This window comes from Mus caroli, chromosome 7, assembly GCF_900094665.2.
Source record: "Mus caroli chromosome 7, CAROLI_EIJ_v1.1, whole genome shotgun sequence".
Lineage (NCBI taxonomy): Eukaryota > Metazoa > Chordata > Mammalia > Rodentia > Muridae > Mus > Mus caroli.
Genome location: NC_034576.1, coordinates 48,192,122 through 48,209,185, shown reverse-complemented (window position 1 = coordinate 48,209,185; position 17,064 = coordinate 48,192,122). Strand labels below are relative to the sequence as shown.

Sequence of the window (17,064 nt, the reverse complement as noted above, 5' to 3'; positions counted from 1 at the left end):
AGTGCTGGGATTAAAGGCGTGTGCCCCCACGGCCAGCAGCTCTCACCTTTCTTATTCTCATCTCTAGCTCCCCTTTTCCCCCTCCCTTCCCCCCTTTCTCCACGTGGCCATGGCCAGCCTCTCTCGTTTTACCTTCTCTCTTTCTCTCTGCCTTTCTATAATAAAGCTCTAAAAACCATAGACCATCTCTGTTCATCAAGGCCCTCCATGCTTGAACGCTGGAATAGGCTTTCCCCTAAAGAGCTGCATATAACCTCCTGCCAGAAGGACTTTCTGTGCTCCAGCCACAGACCAGAACAAGGACTCTCACCCACATGGGAACCACCCAGTACCCCCTCTCTCCCTGCCCTCTCCTCTCTTTGGCCCTGGGGATGACCAAGCTACCCCTGGAGCCTCCACTTTGTTCTCAGCTCTTCTGTAATATACAGAGGCATCTGGGATGTTTGAGAATGAGAACCTGTTATCTCTGGCCTCCGTGAGGCCCCGAGACCTTAGATTGCCCCCTGTTCACCCTCCTGCCCACTGGGTCCATGGCTTCACACAGCCAGACACCCACCAGGGGCCGCATGGAGAACACACAGCCATCCTCTGCATCCACCTGCCCAGAGCACCAGAACTCTGGCAGGATGCGGGTTCTCTCCCACCCTCTTTATTCCCCAGTACCCGCTGCCCCACAGCTCAGAGCAAAAGAAGAAAGCCAGTTTCTGCCTCATCCACCGTTCCCAGACTGTGTCCCCACCTAGCCGGGGTCTGCTCACATTCAAAGCCTTAGAGTCTGGGGCTGGAGCAGAGTAAACATGCAGGGTGGGCCTGGCATCCTGGCTGGGCATAAAGTGCTGGTTCTACTCTGCAGAAAGGAGCTTGGGCACAGCCCACACCAGGGCCTCCGCATAGTCAGTCCAGGGACAATACAGTCTCCACTGAGACAGACAAATGCACACCTGACCTACAGCCAATTTCTCTGCTTTGTTCTCAGGTGACTGGCACAGCTCAGGGGTCACCTCCTGATCCCCTTTGCCCTTGCTACCCAATGCCCAGGTAAAAGGAAAAGTCTTGCCACCCTGCCCCATCCCCACCCCCCACAGTCTTGTGACGGTGAGTCTTGGGTCTGCTTGCCTGTCTGGCCCACTAAGCTATGAGGTCTCACAGACAAAGCAATGTCAGAGCTCAGCACAGCTTCTGCCCCCAACAGAATTTGATGAATTTGATGAATGAAATGATCGAGTAGGCCTTCCAGACATAGAAAAAGACAAACAAACAAAGCATAGAAAGCTACGTAGAGTTAGACCCGCTCTAGAGACTCAGGCATCAGAGGGCCTGGGCTTTGAACTGTTTCTGGAACCAGTTCTGTGTCCCAGGAAGAGACAACAGCTGAGACATGGGAAGGCCCTGATCTGTGGGAGGCTTGTTTGAACATGGAGATCCACCCAGCCTTACCAGGCCACATGGGGCATTCTGCAGCGTCACTGTAAATGTGCCTGAGGAACGGCTTTTGGCGAGGATGTACTGACACGTGGCAGGGAATGTGTACCGGCGTCCATCAAAGGTCGTGAAGTGGATGTCACCAGTCACTGAGCACTCAGCTGAGGGAAAGAAGGCAGCTTGCTCATGGAAGCTTCCTGAGCAAGCTAACGAGCTTTCCTCACAGGATTGTTCTCCTCTCCCGCTGGGGACTGTCTCAGCCTTGCAGATCCAAGTCTAAGACAGGACCTAGGCTCTGCCCTCTGGAATTGGTCAGGCTAGGGTACCTTCATTCTTGAGAGCCTGCTCAGGGGCAGACTTGACACAGCCCCACCAGAGTGTCCCTCTGAGGAGACACTGGGGACCTGGTGTCAGTGCGGTCCCCCAAGTTCTGGCAGGAGATGGACAGAACCAGAGCAACAAAACAAAGAGGAGTCAGGTTTAGCCCCTTGGATCAAATGCCCCTGAGTTAGCATGGCCCCAGGGTGTCCCTGCCCCAAACCTAGGAGACCTGGAGATGAGGGGAGGGTCCGAGTGAGGGTCAGATGTACCTGGACAGACGGAAGAGCTGCACACCCACTTCCCTGCTGTGCACGTACTGAAACACAGAGATCACAAAGGTGGCCTCAATGCCCAGACACTGTCCCAGGCCCCAGCCCGCAGAGTCCAATTTCTAAAGTGGATGGTAGAAATCTCTCCCCCGCCCCCATAGATCTAATGACATCCCCTTGGAGCTCAAAGAGGTTAAGTGAGTAACCCTTGCTTGTTCAGGGTTCCTCAACCCCAGGCACGCAGCCTGACAGGAAGCTCTGACCTTCCCAGGCCCCTCCCTCCAGGCAGGGGACACAGACCAGGCATTGCAGTCTTCTGTCACCACAGAGCCAGGCGGGTGCAGGGTCCCATGGAATTCACAGGGACACTCAGCTGGTGACATGCAGCCTCCATCCTCAAAGATCAGCCCTAGGGTGACAGCAAAGTCCCACTCACCACTGCCTCTGCTCACAAGCCACTATGGTGGTTGCCTGGACTCTTAGATAAAGGTCCCCATACTCAGAGCCATTTCTCTACTGAGCCCACTTTCTTCTTTTCTTTAATTGTATATTTTCTTTATTTACATTTAAAATGTTTTTCCCTTCCCCAATATTCCCCTGGAGGCCCTCTATCCCATCCCTCCTCCCCCTGCTTCTATGAGGGTGCTCACCCACCGACCCTCTCTCACCACCCTGCCCTAGCATTCCCCTAGACTGGGGCATTGAGCCTTCACAGGACCAAGAACCTCTCCTCCCAATGATGCCCAACAAGGCCATCCTCTGCTACATATGCAGCTGGCGCCATGGGTCCCTCTGTGTGTACTCTTTGGTTAGTGGTTTAGTCCCTGGGAGCTCTAGGGGGTCTGGTTGGTTCATATTGTTGTTCTTTATATGGGACTGCAAACCCCTTCAGTTCCTTCAGTCCTTTCTCTAACTGCTCCATTGGGGACCCCATGCTCAGTCCAATGGTTGGCTGCAAGCATCCTCATCTATGTTGGTCAGGCTCTGGCAGATCCTCTCAGGAGACAGCCGTATCAGGCTGCTGGCAACATGCACTTCTTGCTGAGTTCACTTTCAAACTCTCCTCTAAATCCTGGCTCAGGCAGGGCACCAACCCCCTTCTGGGCAGACTTTATTCCATGTGTCACCCCGAAATTGCACACCACCTCTCAAACCCTGCCATTCTGTCTCCACTGCCTCCGGAGACCTTTCCTGGCTTCCCTACTTTGCACGAATCCCCAGAGCTCTTCTTTTCTGACTCCCTGAGCTGGCCTTCACCTCACCATAGCTTAGGCTGGAGTGTCACATCCTTCAAAGCAGGCTCTGTTCCTTAAAATCAAAGCCTGTCACTTTGCTTTGTTGAGACAGGGTCCCATGGGTCTCAGGATTGCCTTGAACTCTTAGATAACAAAGGATGATCTTGCATGCCTGACTCTCCTGCCTTCCCCCTCCCCAGTGCTAGTGCTACAGGTGTGCAGCACCACGCCCCGCTCAGGCAGCACTGGGGAGGAAGCCAGGGTTTTGCCCATGCTAAATAAGCACTCTACAGATTGTAAAGCTCTGGTCAGCTCCAGCTTTACAGTTTCCGATCTCACCCTTCCACCCAGTCAAGTTACTCATGCATCATAAACACGTCATCGGATACAGGACAACACAACTCTGGATGGATGCTTAATCAAAAGCATGTGCACGGATATGGATGGGTGGCTTGTCTTCACCTAGAAAGCTCAGTCCAAAGGAAGGCAGATGGCTTGATGACCCAAACTGTGGAGACAACAAGCTCTGCCCTCGTCCTCACCTCCCTTAAGCCTGTCATTTACTTGGTTTCGCTGTTTGTCCCCTCATTCACTCCACAAGCAGGCATCCTCCAAGCTCCCTGATTCCCACGTATCCATGCCAGGCCAGGGAGACACATTTAGGCCACTACCAACCCCCACCCTCCCCACAACCAACCATTGGGGCAGTAGCAGCCATCCACACAGGCAATCTCACTGTCTACACATGAAGCACGGGATTGGCAGGAAGCCGGACAGCAAGCAATACACTCGTTATAGATGAAGGCCTTCTCTTTGCAGTGCACAGCTTGGAAGGAAAGGAGGGAGGGAGGGAGGTTATGGTCTATTTGTTTGGCCAACACCCACCTCACCCCAGGTCCTAGAATGGGAACAAGAGGGCTCTCATCCCCTAACCCTCTAGTCCCAGTTGGAGTATTTGGTGCCCAAGAGACTGGTGAAGGTTGGGGTACTCTGAGACTTTCACCTTACTTGGTGGCCCCAGACCCATCCCTCAGGCTCAGTCTTACTTCTCCCATCTGTTACAAGGATGGAACCTCAGAAGTTAAGGTTCTGACAGCTGAGGCTCTGAGTGGGGAGGACTGGCTACCCACAGCCCACATCAGAACTCATCTGAACCCCCTCCCTGCCGGCCTCCACCTTGAACCTACTGCATTGTGAAAGTTGGGTCCTCCAGCCCTGCAGAGGGCTCCCTGCCTGTGCACATGCCCGGGCATATTCCATCAGTGCTCGGCACCAAGTGGCTTCATCACCTCCTGATCTGTGCAAGGATATTGAATGTGAGAAAGTCTGGCCTGTCACCAACTGCCACCATCCCATAGACCAGGTGATTGTAAACCTTCCAAATAATAGTTCCTCATGGTGTAATGACCCCCCCCAACCATAAAATTATTTTTGTTACTACTTCATAACTGTAATTTTGTTACTGTTATGAATCATAATGTAAATATCTGTGTTTTCTGATGATCTTAGGTCACTCCTGTGAAAGGGTGGTTTGAACCCCAGGGAGCCGCAACCTTCAGCTTGAGAACTGTTGCTGTAAACACTCTCAGAATGTCAGAGCACCCTCCTCTAGGAAGGCATCCGGCTACACAGAGACTCAAAGCAGAAAGCCTAGGTTCCAGCTCTAGCATCATTGCCAACTTGCTGTGTGACCCTGAGGGAATTGAGCTCCATCTCTGAGCCTCGGTTAAATGGGACAGCTGAAACCCATCTTGGCAAATAAGAATTTTAGAGCTTTGGCAAGCGGTTCTGTAATGACCACGTATTCTCCAGCTTGTTGACCCACATCCTGATCCCTTATCCCAATATCGGAAGACGCTCCCTACAGCCCACCACCTAGCTGCCCACTTACTGGCAGAGGTCACTGGTACAGCTGGCTGCGAAGGGCAGAGGGCTGACATAAGCATGGCAGGTGTCGAAAGGAGGCCTCAACAGTACTTCACACCGCTCATACACACCCTGAGTGGGGCAGAGGCAGGAGCTGGGCTGGGAGGACAGCAGGCTCTGATTCACCATCCCACAGGGAACCCCAACTTAAGCAAAAGGAAGGCAGAGAATAAAGGGAAGGGGCCATGGGTATGCACCATCCAGGGCCCTGTGACCAATAGCTTTCTACTGGGGAGGGGGGTTCTCCCCAGGACACAGACCTGCATGGATGCTGGGCTCTGCTGCAGGCATGGTGGGCGAGGCAGGGAAGTAGTCACAGGTCCTGGAGGGCTGTTGGGGACCTGCTCCTGCCAGCTGTGCACAAACTCCCCTACATCATCAGTCACTTTCCCTGCAGGAAAAACTGGTATCATGATGAGGTGGGTGGGCAGCAGGGCTGAGGGCTCTGAGGCAGAGGCAGGAGCCAGGGGAGAGCCATTTGGCAGGAGCCAGCCTCCAGCACTCCCACCCTACACTGAGTTTCCAACTGAACCAGTCTCTTGGAAAAGCCATCTTATCAAAAAGATACGAATGTCCTACGCCTATACTGTCTCACAGCACTCTAAATAGAGACAGCATGGTATAGTGGAGGGGATCAGTGTGCAGGTTTGAACAAGTGCCTACATCCTTCTCAGCCTCAGTTTCCCCACCTGCAGAAAAGAGAACTAAGCCCCGAGGAGGAGGCTGCAAAGAACTATAGCTGTAAAGTGTTCAGCGCATGGTGGGTACTCAAAGGGCTGCCCACCGCCAAGCTTTCTGCCAGGGCCATCATGATGTGCCCTGAGCTTCACCTGTAGCTCTCATCTACCTGTCAAACAGAGACTTCGGCTCCAGCCTGGCCCTTTCTCTTCCTGGCTTTCTCTTACCCTCTGACTCCCCACTTCCTGTGGAAACCTTGTGGGATCAAACCCACCTAGCGAAGTGTGCAGTGGATCTGCACACAACCCCAGTTTAAATTCTCATCATGACTACTTCACAATTAAGAGGACTGAGGCCCAGAACATGGCTGAGAACATGCCTAACGTGACAGAGTTTTGCAAGCGAGCCCTTGTCTCCCATTGGGTTTTTACTACCATGGCCATGATGTCAGAGGTCTGCACAGAGCAATCCTGACCCAGTCTCCATCCCTAGCAAAATATCCCGCAAGGCACCTTCCCTCAGACTCACCGTAACTGGTCACCAGGTCATCCTGAGGGTCGGCATTGTTGTTCCCACACAGCCCATGGGTCCAGCCCAGAAACTCGGGGCTCATCTTGATGTAGATGGCTGAGGTACCATCCCAGGCCAGCGTGAAGGCTGATGGATGCCTCGCGATGACGTAACCAGCCAGCTGCTGCAGCTGCACACCCCCCACCACCTGCGGCAGCTGGACCCTGAGAGCAAAGCCCAGGGATGCAGAGTGTCCACACAACTCCCACAGGTCCTGTTTTTTTTTTTTTTTTTTTTTTTAACCACAGGGACAGCCAGCCACCCCTACCCAGTGACATGAATTCTTTAAGTTCTCATCCTCCAAGTTTCCAGAATCCCGAAGTGCACCAAAGTGCACGGGGATTCTTTTATCTTCAGGGGGCTTTCGAAATCACAATATCATTGGCAGGGATAAATCTTGAGAGTCAATCCATCCGCTCCCAGATGGTGAGAGAGAGCCGATAACGTCTAAGAGGGGTTTCGTTTTACTGTGAACAGGACGAATGGAAAGGAAGGGGAGAGGGGTGGACAGGAGACTGAGAACAGAGAGGAGCCCTCCTCCACCTGCCCTGCCTCTATTTTGCAGCCACAGGGTCCTGCTCAGCTGACAGTAAGAGAAACCAAAGTTCAGCCAGCTGTAGGTCTGAACTCCTAGCAGTCCCTGATTGACAACTGTCATTCAAAATGACCCTCCCACCTCAGAAAAAGATAAAGATGTGTCTGTTCAAAGAAACTGTGTATGAGCTTAGGGAAAGGGTTTCTAGTGGGGAACTCCAGTTTCTAGAAATTTTTACTGTTTTTCTAAGCAGTAGGAAGTCCGCTAGGTCTAATAGTTGCAGAGAATCAGGAGACATCCATCCATCGCCAGTACCCACAGACTAGACACACAGGCCAGGTTTGTGTTTCTGCCCCAAAGTAGAAAACACTGTCTGTCCCCAGTTATCAATTCCCGTTCAGCTTGACCGGGACAGGTATCCCCGACCTCACATCAGGGAGGGGAAGGGCATAGTTACCTTACACCCCCATGGGTGACCTCCTTGGCCAGGCAGATCTCATGTTCACCCGAGAGGAAGAGGCTGACAGACCTCGGGCAGGTGTAGTGGGCAGAGCCACACTGTGGGTCATTGTGCACCTGATTGGGGGTGGACAGAGCAAGGTGTTCAGAGGGACATCTGCAGCAACTGCCACAGGCGACCCTGAGCTTCAGTCCACTAGTGTGGGATGATCGTGTGGCCCCATGTGCTGAACGCTTTTCCTCCATGACCTTTCTCCAACACTGCAGCAGGGGAAGAGCTAGGACTGCCTGCATTTCATGATTGTCTGAGGAACAGAGAGAAGGGGCAATGGTCACATGCTCACAAGACCAGGAGTAGCAAGGATGGGATTCTGACCTAGGTCCAAATGGGTTGGATTGCAGAGCCCTTTCCAGACCACTGAGGCATCTCCAAGTTCCATCAAATCAAAGGACCAGGTGTGCACTCACCTTCTTCCATCACACAGGTGTGCGAATCCAGACACGCCAAGACACATGCTCACAGACACTTTCAGCACACTTACTCTATATCCTACACACTCATGGGATGCAGAAACTAGCCCTGCCCTGCACACGCGTGCACGCGGGCACACACACACACACACACACACACACACACACACACACACACACATCTCCTTTGCTGCTTGTTACATGTGCATCTTCTCTGCCATTCAAGAACTCAGACATTAAGGGCCATAGAGGTTGGGGCAGGTTTCTAATGCTTAGAAAAAATATTTTCAAATGTCACCTGCCAAGAGTGGAAACACTCTCCAGGAGCCAGCTTTCCACTCTATTACCCTTAGACGTGGCGGACCAGGCTGAAGCCCCTTGGACTAGAAGAAGAAATCATGAAAGCCACCTTTGCCCTCAGTTAATGTCTCTCAAGCATTGTTTTTGTTCAAATGGTGTCTTACAATGTAGTCCTGGCTGGCCAGGAACTCACTATGTGGAGCGAGCTAGCCTCAAACTCACAGAGATCTTCCTGCCTCTGTCTATCAACTCCTCTGTTTTGGGATTCAAGGTGTGTGCCACCATACCTCTAACAGTCAAGATCAAGTGTTTCTGACCATGACTCACAGAGAGAAATGCCATATGCAAACAAAACAAAATTCTTCTACATCTTAATATTAATGAGGACCTGTGTGTGTGTGTGTGTGTGTGTGTGTGTGTGTGTGTGTGTTTATTCTCTCCTTTGCTGAGGCAGGGTGTGACTCACTCCATTGATTTCATAACTCACTCATATGGCATCTCATCCAACCATGTAATTGTAACATGTCTGTTGTGAAAATGACACACTGCTCCAAGGAATGAGAGACCAGGGCGTAGGAGGTGGTGACACTAGTCATGGCATCTAGGACATCATGACCTTCACTCTATGCCTGAGGCAGAAGGATCACAGCCAGCCAGGAGAGGTGACCCCGAGTAAGCACTAAATTCCCCAACCCTATCCTCTCCACTGTAACCCATGACTGACCGAGTCACCATCTGTTAGAAGTGCCCACCACATCTGCTGGTCAGAGTCTCACATGGCATTCAGGTGTGCGACACTCATCTAGGTTCAGGGAACAAACCCAAAGACATGGTCTAGCCAAGAGAGGTCCGGGGTGGGAAAGGAATCCCACCAGGAAACAAGCCTTGTTAGACACGTGGTTACCCATAGAATGTCTCCCCTGTGGCTTGGGATGTCAAGAGACATAGGAAAGCCCGCAGAGAAAGGAACTGTTCCAAAGGCCACCCAGGATTCCCATGATCCTCTCTGAGGCACCATACTTTTCTTTAACATGAACGTTCCTCCTTCTCAAATGCCTTCTGTCACCCCACCCCCACGTGCCTTGGCTAGCTCCAATGAGTTTCCCCTTCTATCTCAATAGATATCACCTCCTATGTGAAACCTCTTGTCATCACTGTCCTTCACAATAGGCCACATCAGGTTTCCAGGACACTGCCTTTTAGTCTTTGACATTTTGCCACCTCAGCTCTCTGAGTCGCACTTGAAATAACTCATGTCATTTGCTGTGGTTTCTCTATTAAAACAAAGGTACTGTGGACAAAGACCGGTCTGTGCTGTTGTCCTAAGAGCCTCTGCACTATGAAACAGCGTACTCAGAAAAAGAGCACAGTATGTGCCATAAAAGAAATGGCCAGGGGCAGCAAGGGGCAGCAAGGAGCAGCCAGGAGCAGCCAGGAGCAGTCAGGGACAGTCAGGGGCAGTCAGGGTCAGCCAGGGGCTATCAGGGGCATTCAAGGGCACCCAGGGGCAGTCAGAGGCAGTCAGAGGCAGTCAGGGGGCAGCCAGGGGCAGCCAGGATGACTGGGTAATCAGGGGCTTAGAGACGATGGCTCTTTCTTAGAACACAGTCCTTGAGCAGGAACTGGGGAAAGTGGAAAAGGGAGGTTCCAGGTTCCAGTCCCCGGAGACTCCCAGGTTCTGATGGAGCCTGCATAGACCAGCAGGACAGGAGAGAGGAGGCCTCACCTGGATGGAAAAGCTCTGACCCTCAGGTTCGTGGTGTCCCACCAGCATGTAGCTGCCCTTTCCAGAAAAGTAGTAGTACAGGCCATCAAACGTCTCCACGTGATGCTGCCCCCAGGTCCGGCAGATGCTATCCCGCTCAGGACCTACATTATACACTGAGACAGGGCAAAGTGAGCCTAGATCTGTATGGGCACTGTGCTGTAGGCTGGTGGGTTCCAGATCTTGCAGGGCCAACCCTGTGGTCTTGGTCCTAAAGCTTTTCTGCACCCCCAGTCCCTCCTGGGGCTGGAGAGACCAGACCTACCCAACTGGCAACGGGGTCCAGTGGCATTGAAGCGTCTGCAGTCACAGAGAGCTGGGTGCACACACTCACCCCCATTGAAGCAGGAGAACAAGTCTGCAAGAGAGATGCAGAGATGTTCCCCATGGCACCAGTCCAGCAGAGGCAAGACACACACCTCCTCCCAGAAGGCACCAAGAAGTAAAGGTCTTGCCCTAGACGGACAGCCTGACGTGGGCCACATGGGGTTCATGGGGACACAACACAGTCCCTTTTCTGATGGGGATTCAGGGTGCGGTCTTAGAGCTTCAGTCTTCAGTATGCATGAAGTGGCCCTAAGGGCACTTGACCTGAGACTTCCATTCTGTAAGTTTAGCTCTTGGCTAGCAAGCAAGACAGCTAGACCAAGAATGTGAAGCCTTTGGTGGGTGGGAGGGAAGGGGAGACTGTTTTGAGATACTCAAGCATCCACTGTTCAAGAAGGAGGGACCAAAGTATGAATCGGGATTGGTGTAATAACATAGGTGAGAGAATGAGCAAATGAGAGGACAGAGCGTGGCAAGGGGAGTCACGGACAGGACAGACATGGGACTCTGATGGGGGCCCGCACAGACACAGGACATGGGACTAGATCACAGACAGAAAAGGGGGGATGAGAAGGCCTTAGATCTAAGGGAGGTGAAGAAAGAATTAACCACAGGAATTAGCACACTGAAGGATCATCCCACTGGAAGGAGGAAGCAAGACCAGAAAGAGTATTAGGTCAGGGGAGGAGTCAGCCATCTTGTGAGGCAGCAAACTCACGAATCAGACAATGTGAGCAGGGAGCCGGGACACAAGGATGTGAACAGGGCACAGCAAGGCTATGCAGATCAAGCTGGGGAAGATAGGAAGAGACTCCAGGCACAGGAAGGGACTCACAAGTGGTACCCTGGCAGGTGTTCTGTAGGCCAGACTCTCCTATGCATAGCCACAGAGAGGGCACAACTTACATGATGGTGCACACTTGGCACGGTGGAGCCGTCTTTCCCACGAAGACATGGCCGATGCGTCTAAGGCTTCAGCCTCCTTTTAGAAACAGAGAACAATTAGTTCTGTGCACCGGGCTATCTGGCTCCACATCCTCTTCCCCTACACCTAAACATGCCGAAGATGAAGCCTGGCTCCCAGCAGAGGTCTCACAAGAAAAGGCAGGTCCAGCCAAGCTTGCCACCCCTTCTTGGTACGTGAAGCCTGACTTCTTGCTTGCCAGACCCTCAAACCATCTCCTTCATGAGAAAGCCTTGACCCATTGTTTTTCAGTTTTCTGTGTTCTTGCCCCACTTTGGCCCCTGGATCCTGGGATCTCCCCAGAAATTCTTACCTAGCCCCAGGAATCCCGTGTCCCCATGGGGAATGGGAAGGAGCATGCAGAGAGGACACTTGCCACCCTCCTCCCATGGTCCCTGGACAGCTTCTGATTAAGCTTAGCTTCGTAAATGTACGTATCATGCCACCTCAGATATGGCCCCTGAGACCTTGCTGTGGTCTGAAGACAACCAGAGCTGCAGAGCACCAGAACCATTTTCTGGAAAATTCTTGGTTTTACGGTATTGATATTTAGCCACAGACTTGAGTTCCGGACCCTTCTGCCTCTACTCCCAAGTGTTGCAGCTCTGAGTGTGCACCACCACCCCGGGCTTGAAGAAGTCTTTAAATTCTGTCCAAATAATTAGTCTTCAGGACCAACCAGGGTTTGCAATCATTCTTATGTCATGAACGCCTTTAACAATCTAGCCAAGCCTGTGGTGGCACCTTCTCAGAAAAGCGTTTATAAATACATAAGATGTAAGACTACAATGGAAACTAGTTGTAATGTAAACATGAAAATGTTTTATTTATGTGTGCTTGGGTAAAATTATACTTCTTTAGTAACATATAAAATAAGACCCGTCAGCAAGTCTCTTCACCGACAAGACTGTGTAAGAGCAGCAAACATCAATGACATCTGCTGGTGCTAAGAAACGCCCCTGACTTCCCTCGATGATTGGCACTGCTAATACGCTTGTGGTTATAGTAGCAATAATCGAAAGTATACTGGATCTCACTTGGTGTCTCAAATAACAAGGATATTTTTTTCCTCAGCCTCGTGCATGACCTCCTGGTTACAGTTCTAGTCCTCTGGAGAATACCTGAGCTCTGCAGAGGCAGGGGGATCTCTGTGAGTATATAGTAAGACCTTGTCACAAGGTGGGGGGAGGGAGGGAGGAAGAGAAGGAGGGACGGGAGGGGAGAGGAAGGGAGGGGAGGGGAGGGAAAGTTAGCTTGGCTTCTAGCCTGGGACCTGCCCCCACTTTCTTAGACCAAGCATTCTGGCTAGAAGCCCTCAAAGCATCCACAGTATGTGGGCCTCGGTCTCCCACCAGTCACTGTAAAAGAAGACCACTGTCAGCCCTTTTAACTCTATGGAGTAATGGGTGGTGTCTGCCCATGTCACCTGGTCTAGAGCTCAGGACTTGTGTTGGTTAGTCTTATGTCAACTTGACACAAGCAGGAGTCATGTTGGAAAGAGACTCTCAAGTGAGAAAAATGCCCCCATAAGATTTGCCTGTAGGAAAGCCTGTGGGGGGATTTTTGATTGATGAATGATGTGGGAGTGCCCAGCTCACTGGGGGCAGAGCCACCCTTGGGCAAATGCTCTTGGATGGCATAAAAAAAGCAGACCGAGAAAGCCATGGGCAGCAGCACCCCTCTATGGCTTCTGCATGAGTTCCTGCCTTGACTTCCCTCCGCGCTGGGCTGTGGCCTGAGAATTGTAGATTAAATAAACCCTTACCTCCCAAGTTGCTTTTGGTCTCTTATCTCAACTTTTAGAACCCCAACTAACACAGGACCTTCTCACTGGAAAAGGGCAAGGCTGCCTAACCAGGAAACCAGCAAGGGTGTAAGAGTCTTTCTCTCCATGGAAATGTAGGAATTTCTAGAGTCCTATGGGCAGAAGGGGAGGTCTGGCTCCATCAGCGTGTTGGTCTACCTGCTCCTTATAGGTCCCAGAAAGTCAGCTTCCCTGACTATGCAGAGAATGCCCTTTCACCTTTCCACTCAAACTGAGTAGGACTCTGACCCTGAATCCTGAAGATCAGGACAATGAGAGGAAAGTCAGGCTGGGGGGCTCAGTGGGGAGCATGCTCACTTCCACCCATCCTGGGCTTCTGCACCTAGCTTTGAAGGGCAGATAGCAGGGACATGTTTTTACAGTATAAGTTATCACTCCGAACTCCCTGACACAAGGACTCTCCTGAGCTGATTACCAGGCTGGACACAGCTGAGGCTCAAGCCTCCTGAGAGAACATTGCCAGAGGCCGGCTGGTGTGTAAAGTGTCCGTGGTTGTAGAAGAAAGAAGACAATGTAAGACAGGATTAGAGAGTGAATCTGAGTCATCCAATCCAGAGATCAACAAAGTTTGGCCAATGGAGAAAACGGATTTTCAGTCCCTCTCACAAAAGCAGAGGATCCCAGGAGGGTGGGCCCCAGGGGATGGTCAGGAGTCAGGGGGCCCAAGGGGTGGTCAGGAGTCACTTTGTGTGTGTGTGTGTGTGTGTGTGGATGGGTGGGTGGGTGGGTGTGGGAGTGTGTATGTGTGTGTCTGAGCAAGTATGTGTGTGTGAGTGTCTGAGCATGGATGTGAGTGTGTATTGTGTGTCTGAACAAGTATGTGTGTGTGAGTATGTGTGTGTGTATTGTGTGTCTGAATAAGTATGTGTATGTATGTGTGTGTCTGAGCATGTATGTATGTGTGGGTGTGGGTGTGAGTGTGCATTGTGTGTCTGAACAAGTATGTGTGTGTAAGTGTGAGTGTGAGTGTGTGTGAACATGTATGTATGTGTGAGTGTGTGTGTGAGTATGTATTGTGTGTCTGAGCAAGTATGTGTGTATGAGTGTGTGTGTGAGTGTGTATGTATGAGTGGGTATGTGTGAGTGCATATGTGCATGTGTCTGAGCATATATATCTATGTATCTGAGCATGTGTGTGTGAGAGAGAGAGAGAGTGTGTGTGCATGCGCATGAACGTACGATAGTGTCTGTGTGCACTTGTGAGAGTGTGCAGGTCAGAGGACAATCTCAAGTGCTCTTCCTCAGGCTCCACCCACCACTACCCAGATCTCCCCCTGCCTCTCAGAGTAGCCTTCCTGTGGCAGTGCATAGGGTACAGAAAGGGCCTTTGATAGGATTTCCAGCTTCACAGGTAAGACTGAGAAGAGAACTCCACTCTCCTAAGCCCTCACTTGCCTGCTCTCCTCTGGGCTGGGGAGGACTCAGCTTTCTCCTGAAAGGGGAGATGCCTGTCTCTCCTAAAAAGAAATACTAGGGACCCAAGAGACTAGAAAAATGGGGAAAGAGGGATGTCATGAATTTACACACTCAGACACGCACCAGAGTGTTCGCTCCTCTCCACATGACCCCTGAGAAAATCTTCTATTATCTCAGGCCCAGAGGAAGTCCCTTGCCTGGGGACATGCCCTCCTGCCTCACCCCCACCCCCGGGCATCTCTTACCTGGCCTTCCATAACTGTTGTGACATCCTCCACTGCAAGGGACATCTCCTGGTAGGTGTGGCTAGATGAGAAATGAGCTCGGCATATGTAAGGAGTTAGGAGTGGCCTTGCTTCCACTCACCCCAAAGCCCAACCCTCCCGATACACTAAGTCCCTGGGGTCTTGTGTGCATGAAGGGACTGAGGGTGAGGCAGTGACTTACCTGGGCTCAGGAGCAGGCTCCTGTTGCAGCTCTGCACTGGTTTTCCATGTGAGTGCTGAGGCTGGGGAGGGACCATATTCTCCACACCACGTAAGACCCCATTTGCTGGGGGCTCCCACTGTATTCTCCCACTGGGCACCCACCCCACCCTCACCCCAACCCACCCCCATTTTCTGAAGCTCTTTCTTTCTCCAGCTCCCAGGACCCTTCCAGAGAAGGTCTCCTTCCTTCCACTCCTTGGACCTCAGTTCTCTCTAGTTCTCCATCTCGTGTCTCTTCTCAACTACCTTATCTGGGTCCCAGGCCTGGCTGTCTAGATGTCTTCCTCCCCTCTCACAGGTCTCTGCCCTTTCTCACACACCTTCTTTTGCTTCTCTACAACCCAGCCCAGACCTGTTCGCTTAAATGTTTTCCCAGCCCCAGACTCCCCTGGGTCACAACCCTTCTCACCCTGGTGCTGCACCTCTGCAGTGGACTCAACCCTAAATAGACAAAAGCAAGAGAGAAGAAGCAAGCATCGTCTGGGCATGTGGGCTCCCATCAGGGTGCCAGGCAATCGGAGAGCCTGGCCCAGGGCTCTGCTCCTAGGTGGGTCACACCTCCACTGGTGGCTGCAATCCTGGGCAATCTTGCTCTCTCCCTTAGGCCCTCCTCTCAGGCTCTTCACTCCTCCCCAGGCTAGGGTGACAGGCCTGCCCAGCTCATTACCATAAGTTGAGAACCAGGCTACAGACCAGTCTTTGTCCTTCTATGCCTTTGTAACTACCCTTCCCCAGGGAAGGCCTCTGGGGGAGCAATGAGACAAGCTGGGCAGACTCCAATTCCCTCACCTGGGTCCTAGAAGCCCCTTCCACTGGAGAGCAGACATTCCACTACTTGCTTCTCTCCTTTTACAGAGGGCCACTCCGAGGCCTGGGAAGAGCCACTCAGCAGTTAGAGACTGGGCTCAATCTGCAGAGAGGTTGTCTGTGTGTCCATAGCACCCCCATACCCCCTGGCTTCATCTGGGTCCCAAGTCCCCATCCTCTGTTCAGTAAGAGCTTGGATGGGCAAGGCTGTGCCTTAGTCCACAGGCTTGCAGGGAAATACTGTGTGAAGGACCAAGGTGCTTGGCTGTTCCCATCAAAGCCAGAGTGATGACAAGTTTGGTTTTATGAACAAGAGGTACTTCCAGGAAGGACGGGCTCCTCACAAGCCCCTGGGTAGGGCTAGAACTTGGGATGCACACATTCATTTAGCAGATTTGTTGAGAGTCTGTTTTGTGCCACCTACTGTTCTAAACATATGGTGGGCAAGCTGGCCTCTCGAAGACACTGGCTGAGAGTCAAGGAGAGCGTCCTGCAGAACACAGGGTGGTCTCAGAGTAGACATTTGTGGGAAAGGAACCCACACCCAGTGCCACACCAAAAAAATCAAATGGGAAGTCATTTTTAAAGGATGGCTATGGTGCCAGGAAAGGGGTTGGTGCCAGGAAAGAGGGGTTGAGTGGCTATGGGCTGTGTTCTTCTGGGTAAGGACATTCTCCACCCACCCCCCCCCCCGGTTCTAAATATGAAACCAACAGCCATGTGATATACTTTGGAAATTCAGAAGTGGCTAGAGAAGTGGCTCAGTAGTTAAAAGGACTTGTTGCTCTTGCAGAGGACTGGGGCTCTGTTCCCAGCATTCCCATTGCATACAGCTGTTTATAATTCTAATGCCAGGAACCCTCTTCACAGCCTTCACAGCAGCAGACATACACACAGTGTATGTATATATATATATATATATATATATATATATATATATGTATATATATATGTATATATATATATGCAAGCAAACATTCATATGCAAAAATAAAAATGAACTTCAAAAAAGAGAAGAAAAGGGGTTGGAGAGATGGCTCAGTGGTTAAGAACACCAACTGCTCTTCCAGAGGTCCTGAGTTCAAGTCCCAGCAACCACATGGTGGCTTGCAACCATCTGTAATTGGATCTGACGCCCTCTTCTGGTGTGTCTGAAGAGAGCGACAGTGTACTCACATAAAAGAGAAGAAAAAAGAGAATCAAAGATGTAAATTGAAAGAGGATTGCATCCCATATGGTCTTTTCTGGACCTCAAAATGCCCTATGAGCCTTTCTGTCCAGTTTCT

At 51.5% G+C, this 17,064-nt stretch overlaps 1 protein-coding gene across 1 annotated transcript in view; it reads right to left on the bottom strand.

Annotated features, from left to right (window-relative positions):
- Otog (otogelin) overlaps positions 1 to 15,491 on the bottom strand; it is a 69,673-nt gene extending 54,182 nt beyond the window's left edge. The window contains exons 1-15 of the mRNA XM_021168148.2: positions 15,381 to 15,491; positions 14,931 to 14,991; positions 14,729 to 14,789; positions 11,185 to 11,260; positions 10,217 to 10,309; positions 9,913 to 10,067; positions 7,414 to 7,532; positions 6,380 to 6,585; positions 5,434 to 5,564; positions 5,139 to 5,245; positions 4,435 to 4,544; positions 3,945 to 4,073; positions 2,313 to 2,421; positions 2,013 to 2,059; positions 1,438 to 1,583 (exon numbers count right to left, since the gene is read on the bottom strand). Of these exons, the coding sequence (XP_021023807.1) occupies positions 1,438 to 1,583; positions 2,013 to 2,059; positions 2,313 to 2,421; positions 3,945 to 4,073; positions 4,435 to 4,544; positions 5,139 to 5,245; positions 5,434 to 5,564; positions 6,380 to 6,585; positions 7,414 to 7,532; positions 9,913 to 10,067; positions 10,217 to 10,309; positions 11,185 to 11,260; positions 14,729 to 14,789; positions 14,931 to 14,991; positions 15,381 to 15,471 (1,641 nt within the window). The 5' untranslated portion in view covers positions 15,472 to 15,491. The remainder of the gene's footprint in view (positions 1 to 1,437; positions 1,584 to 2,012; positions 2,060 to 2,312; positions 2,422 to 3,944; positions 4,074 to 4,434; positions 4,545 to 5,138; positions 5,246 to 5,433; positions 5,565 to 6,379; positions 6,586 to 7,413; positions 7,533 to 9,912; positions 10,068 to 10,216; positions 10,310 to 11,184; positions 11,261 to 14,728; positions 14,790 to 14,930; positions 14,992 to 15,380) is intronic.
- Positions 15,492 to 17,064: the final 1,573 nt, after the last annotated feature.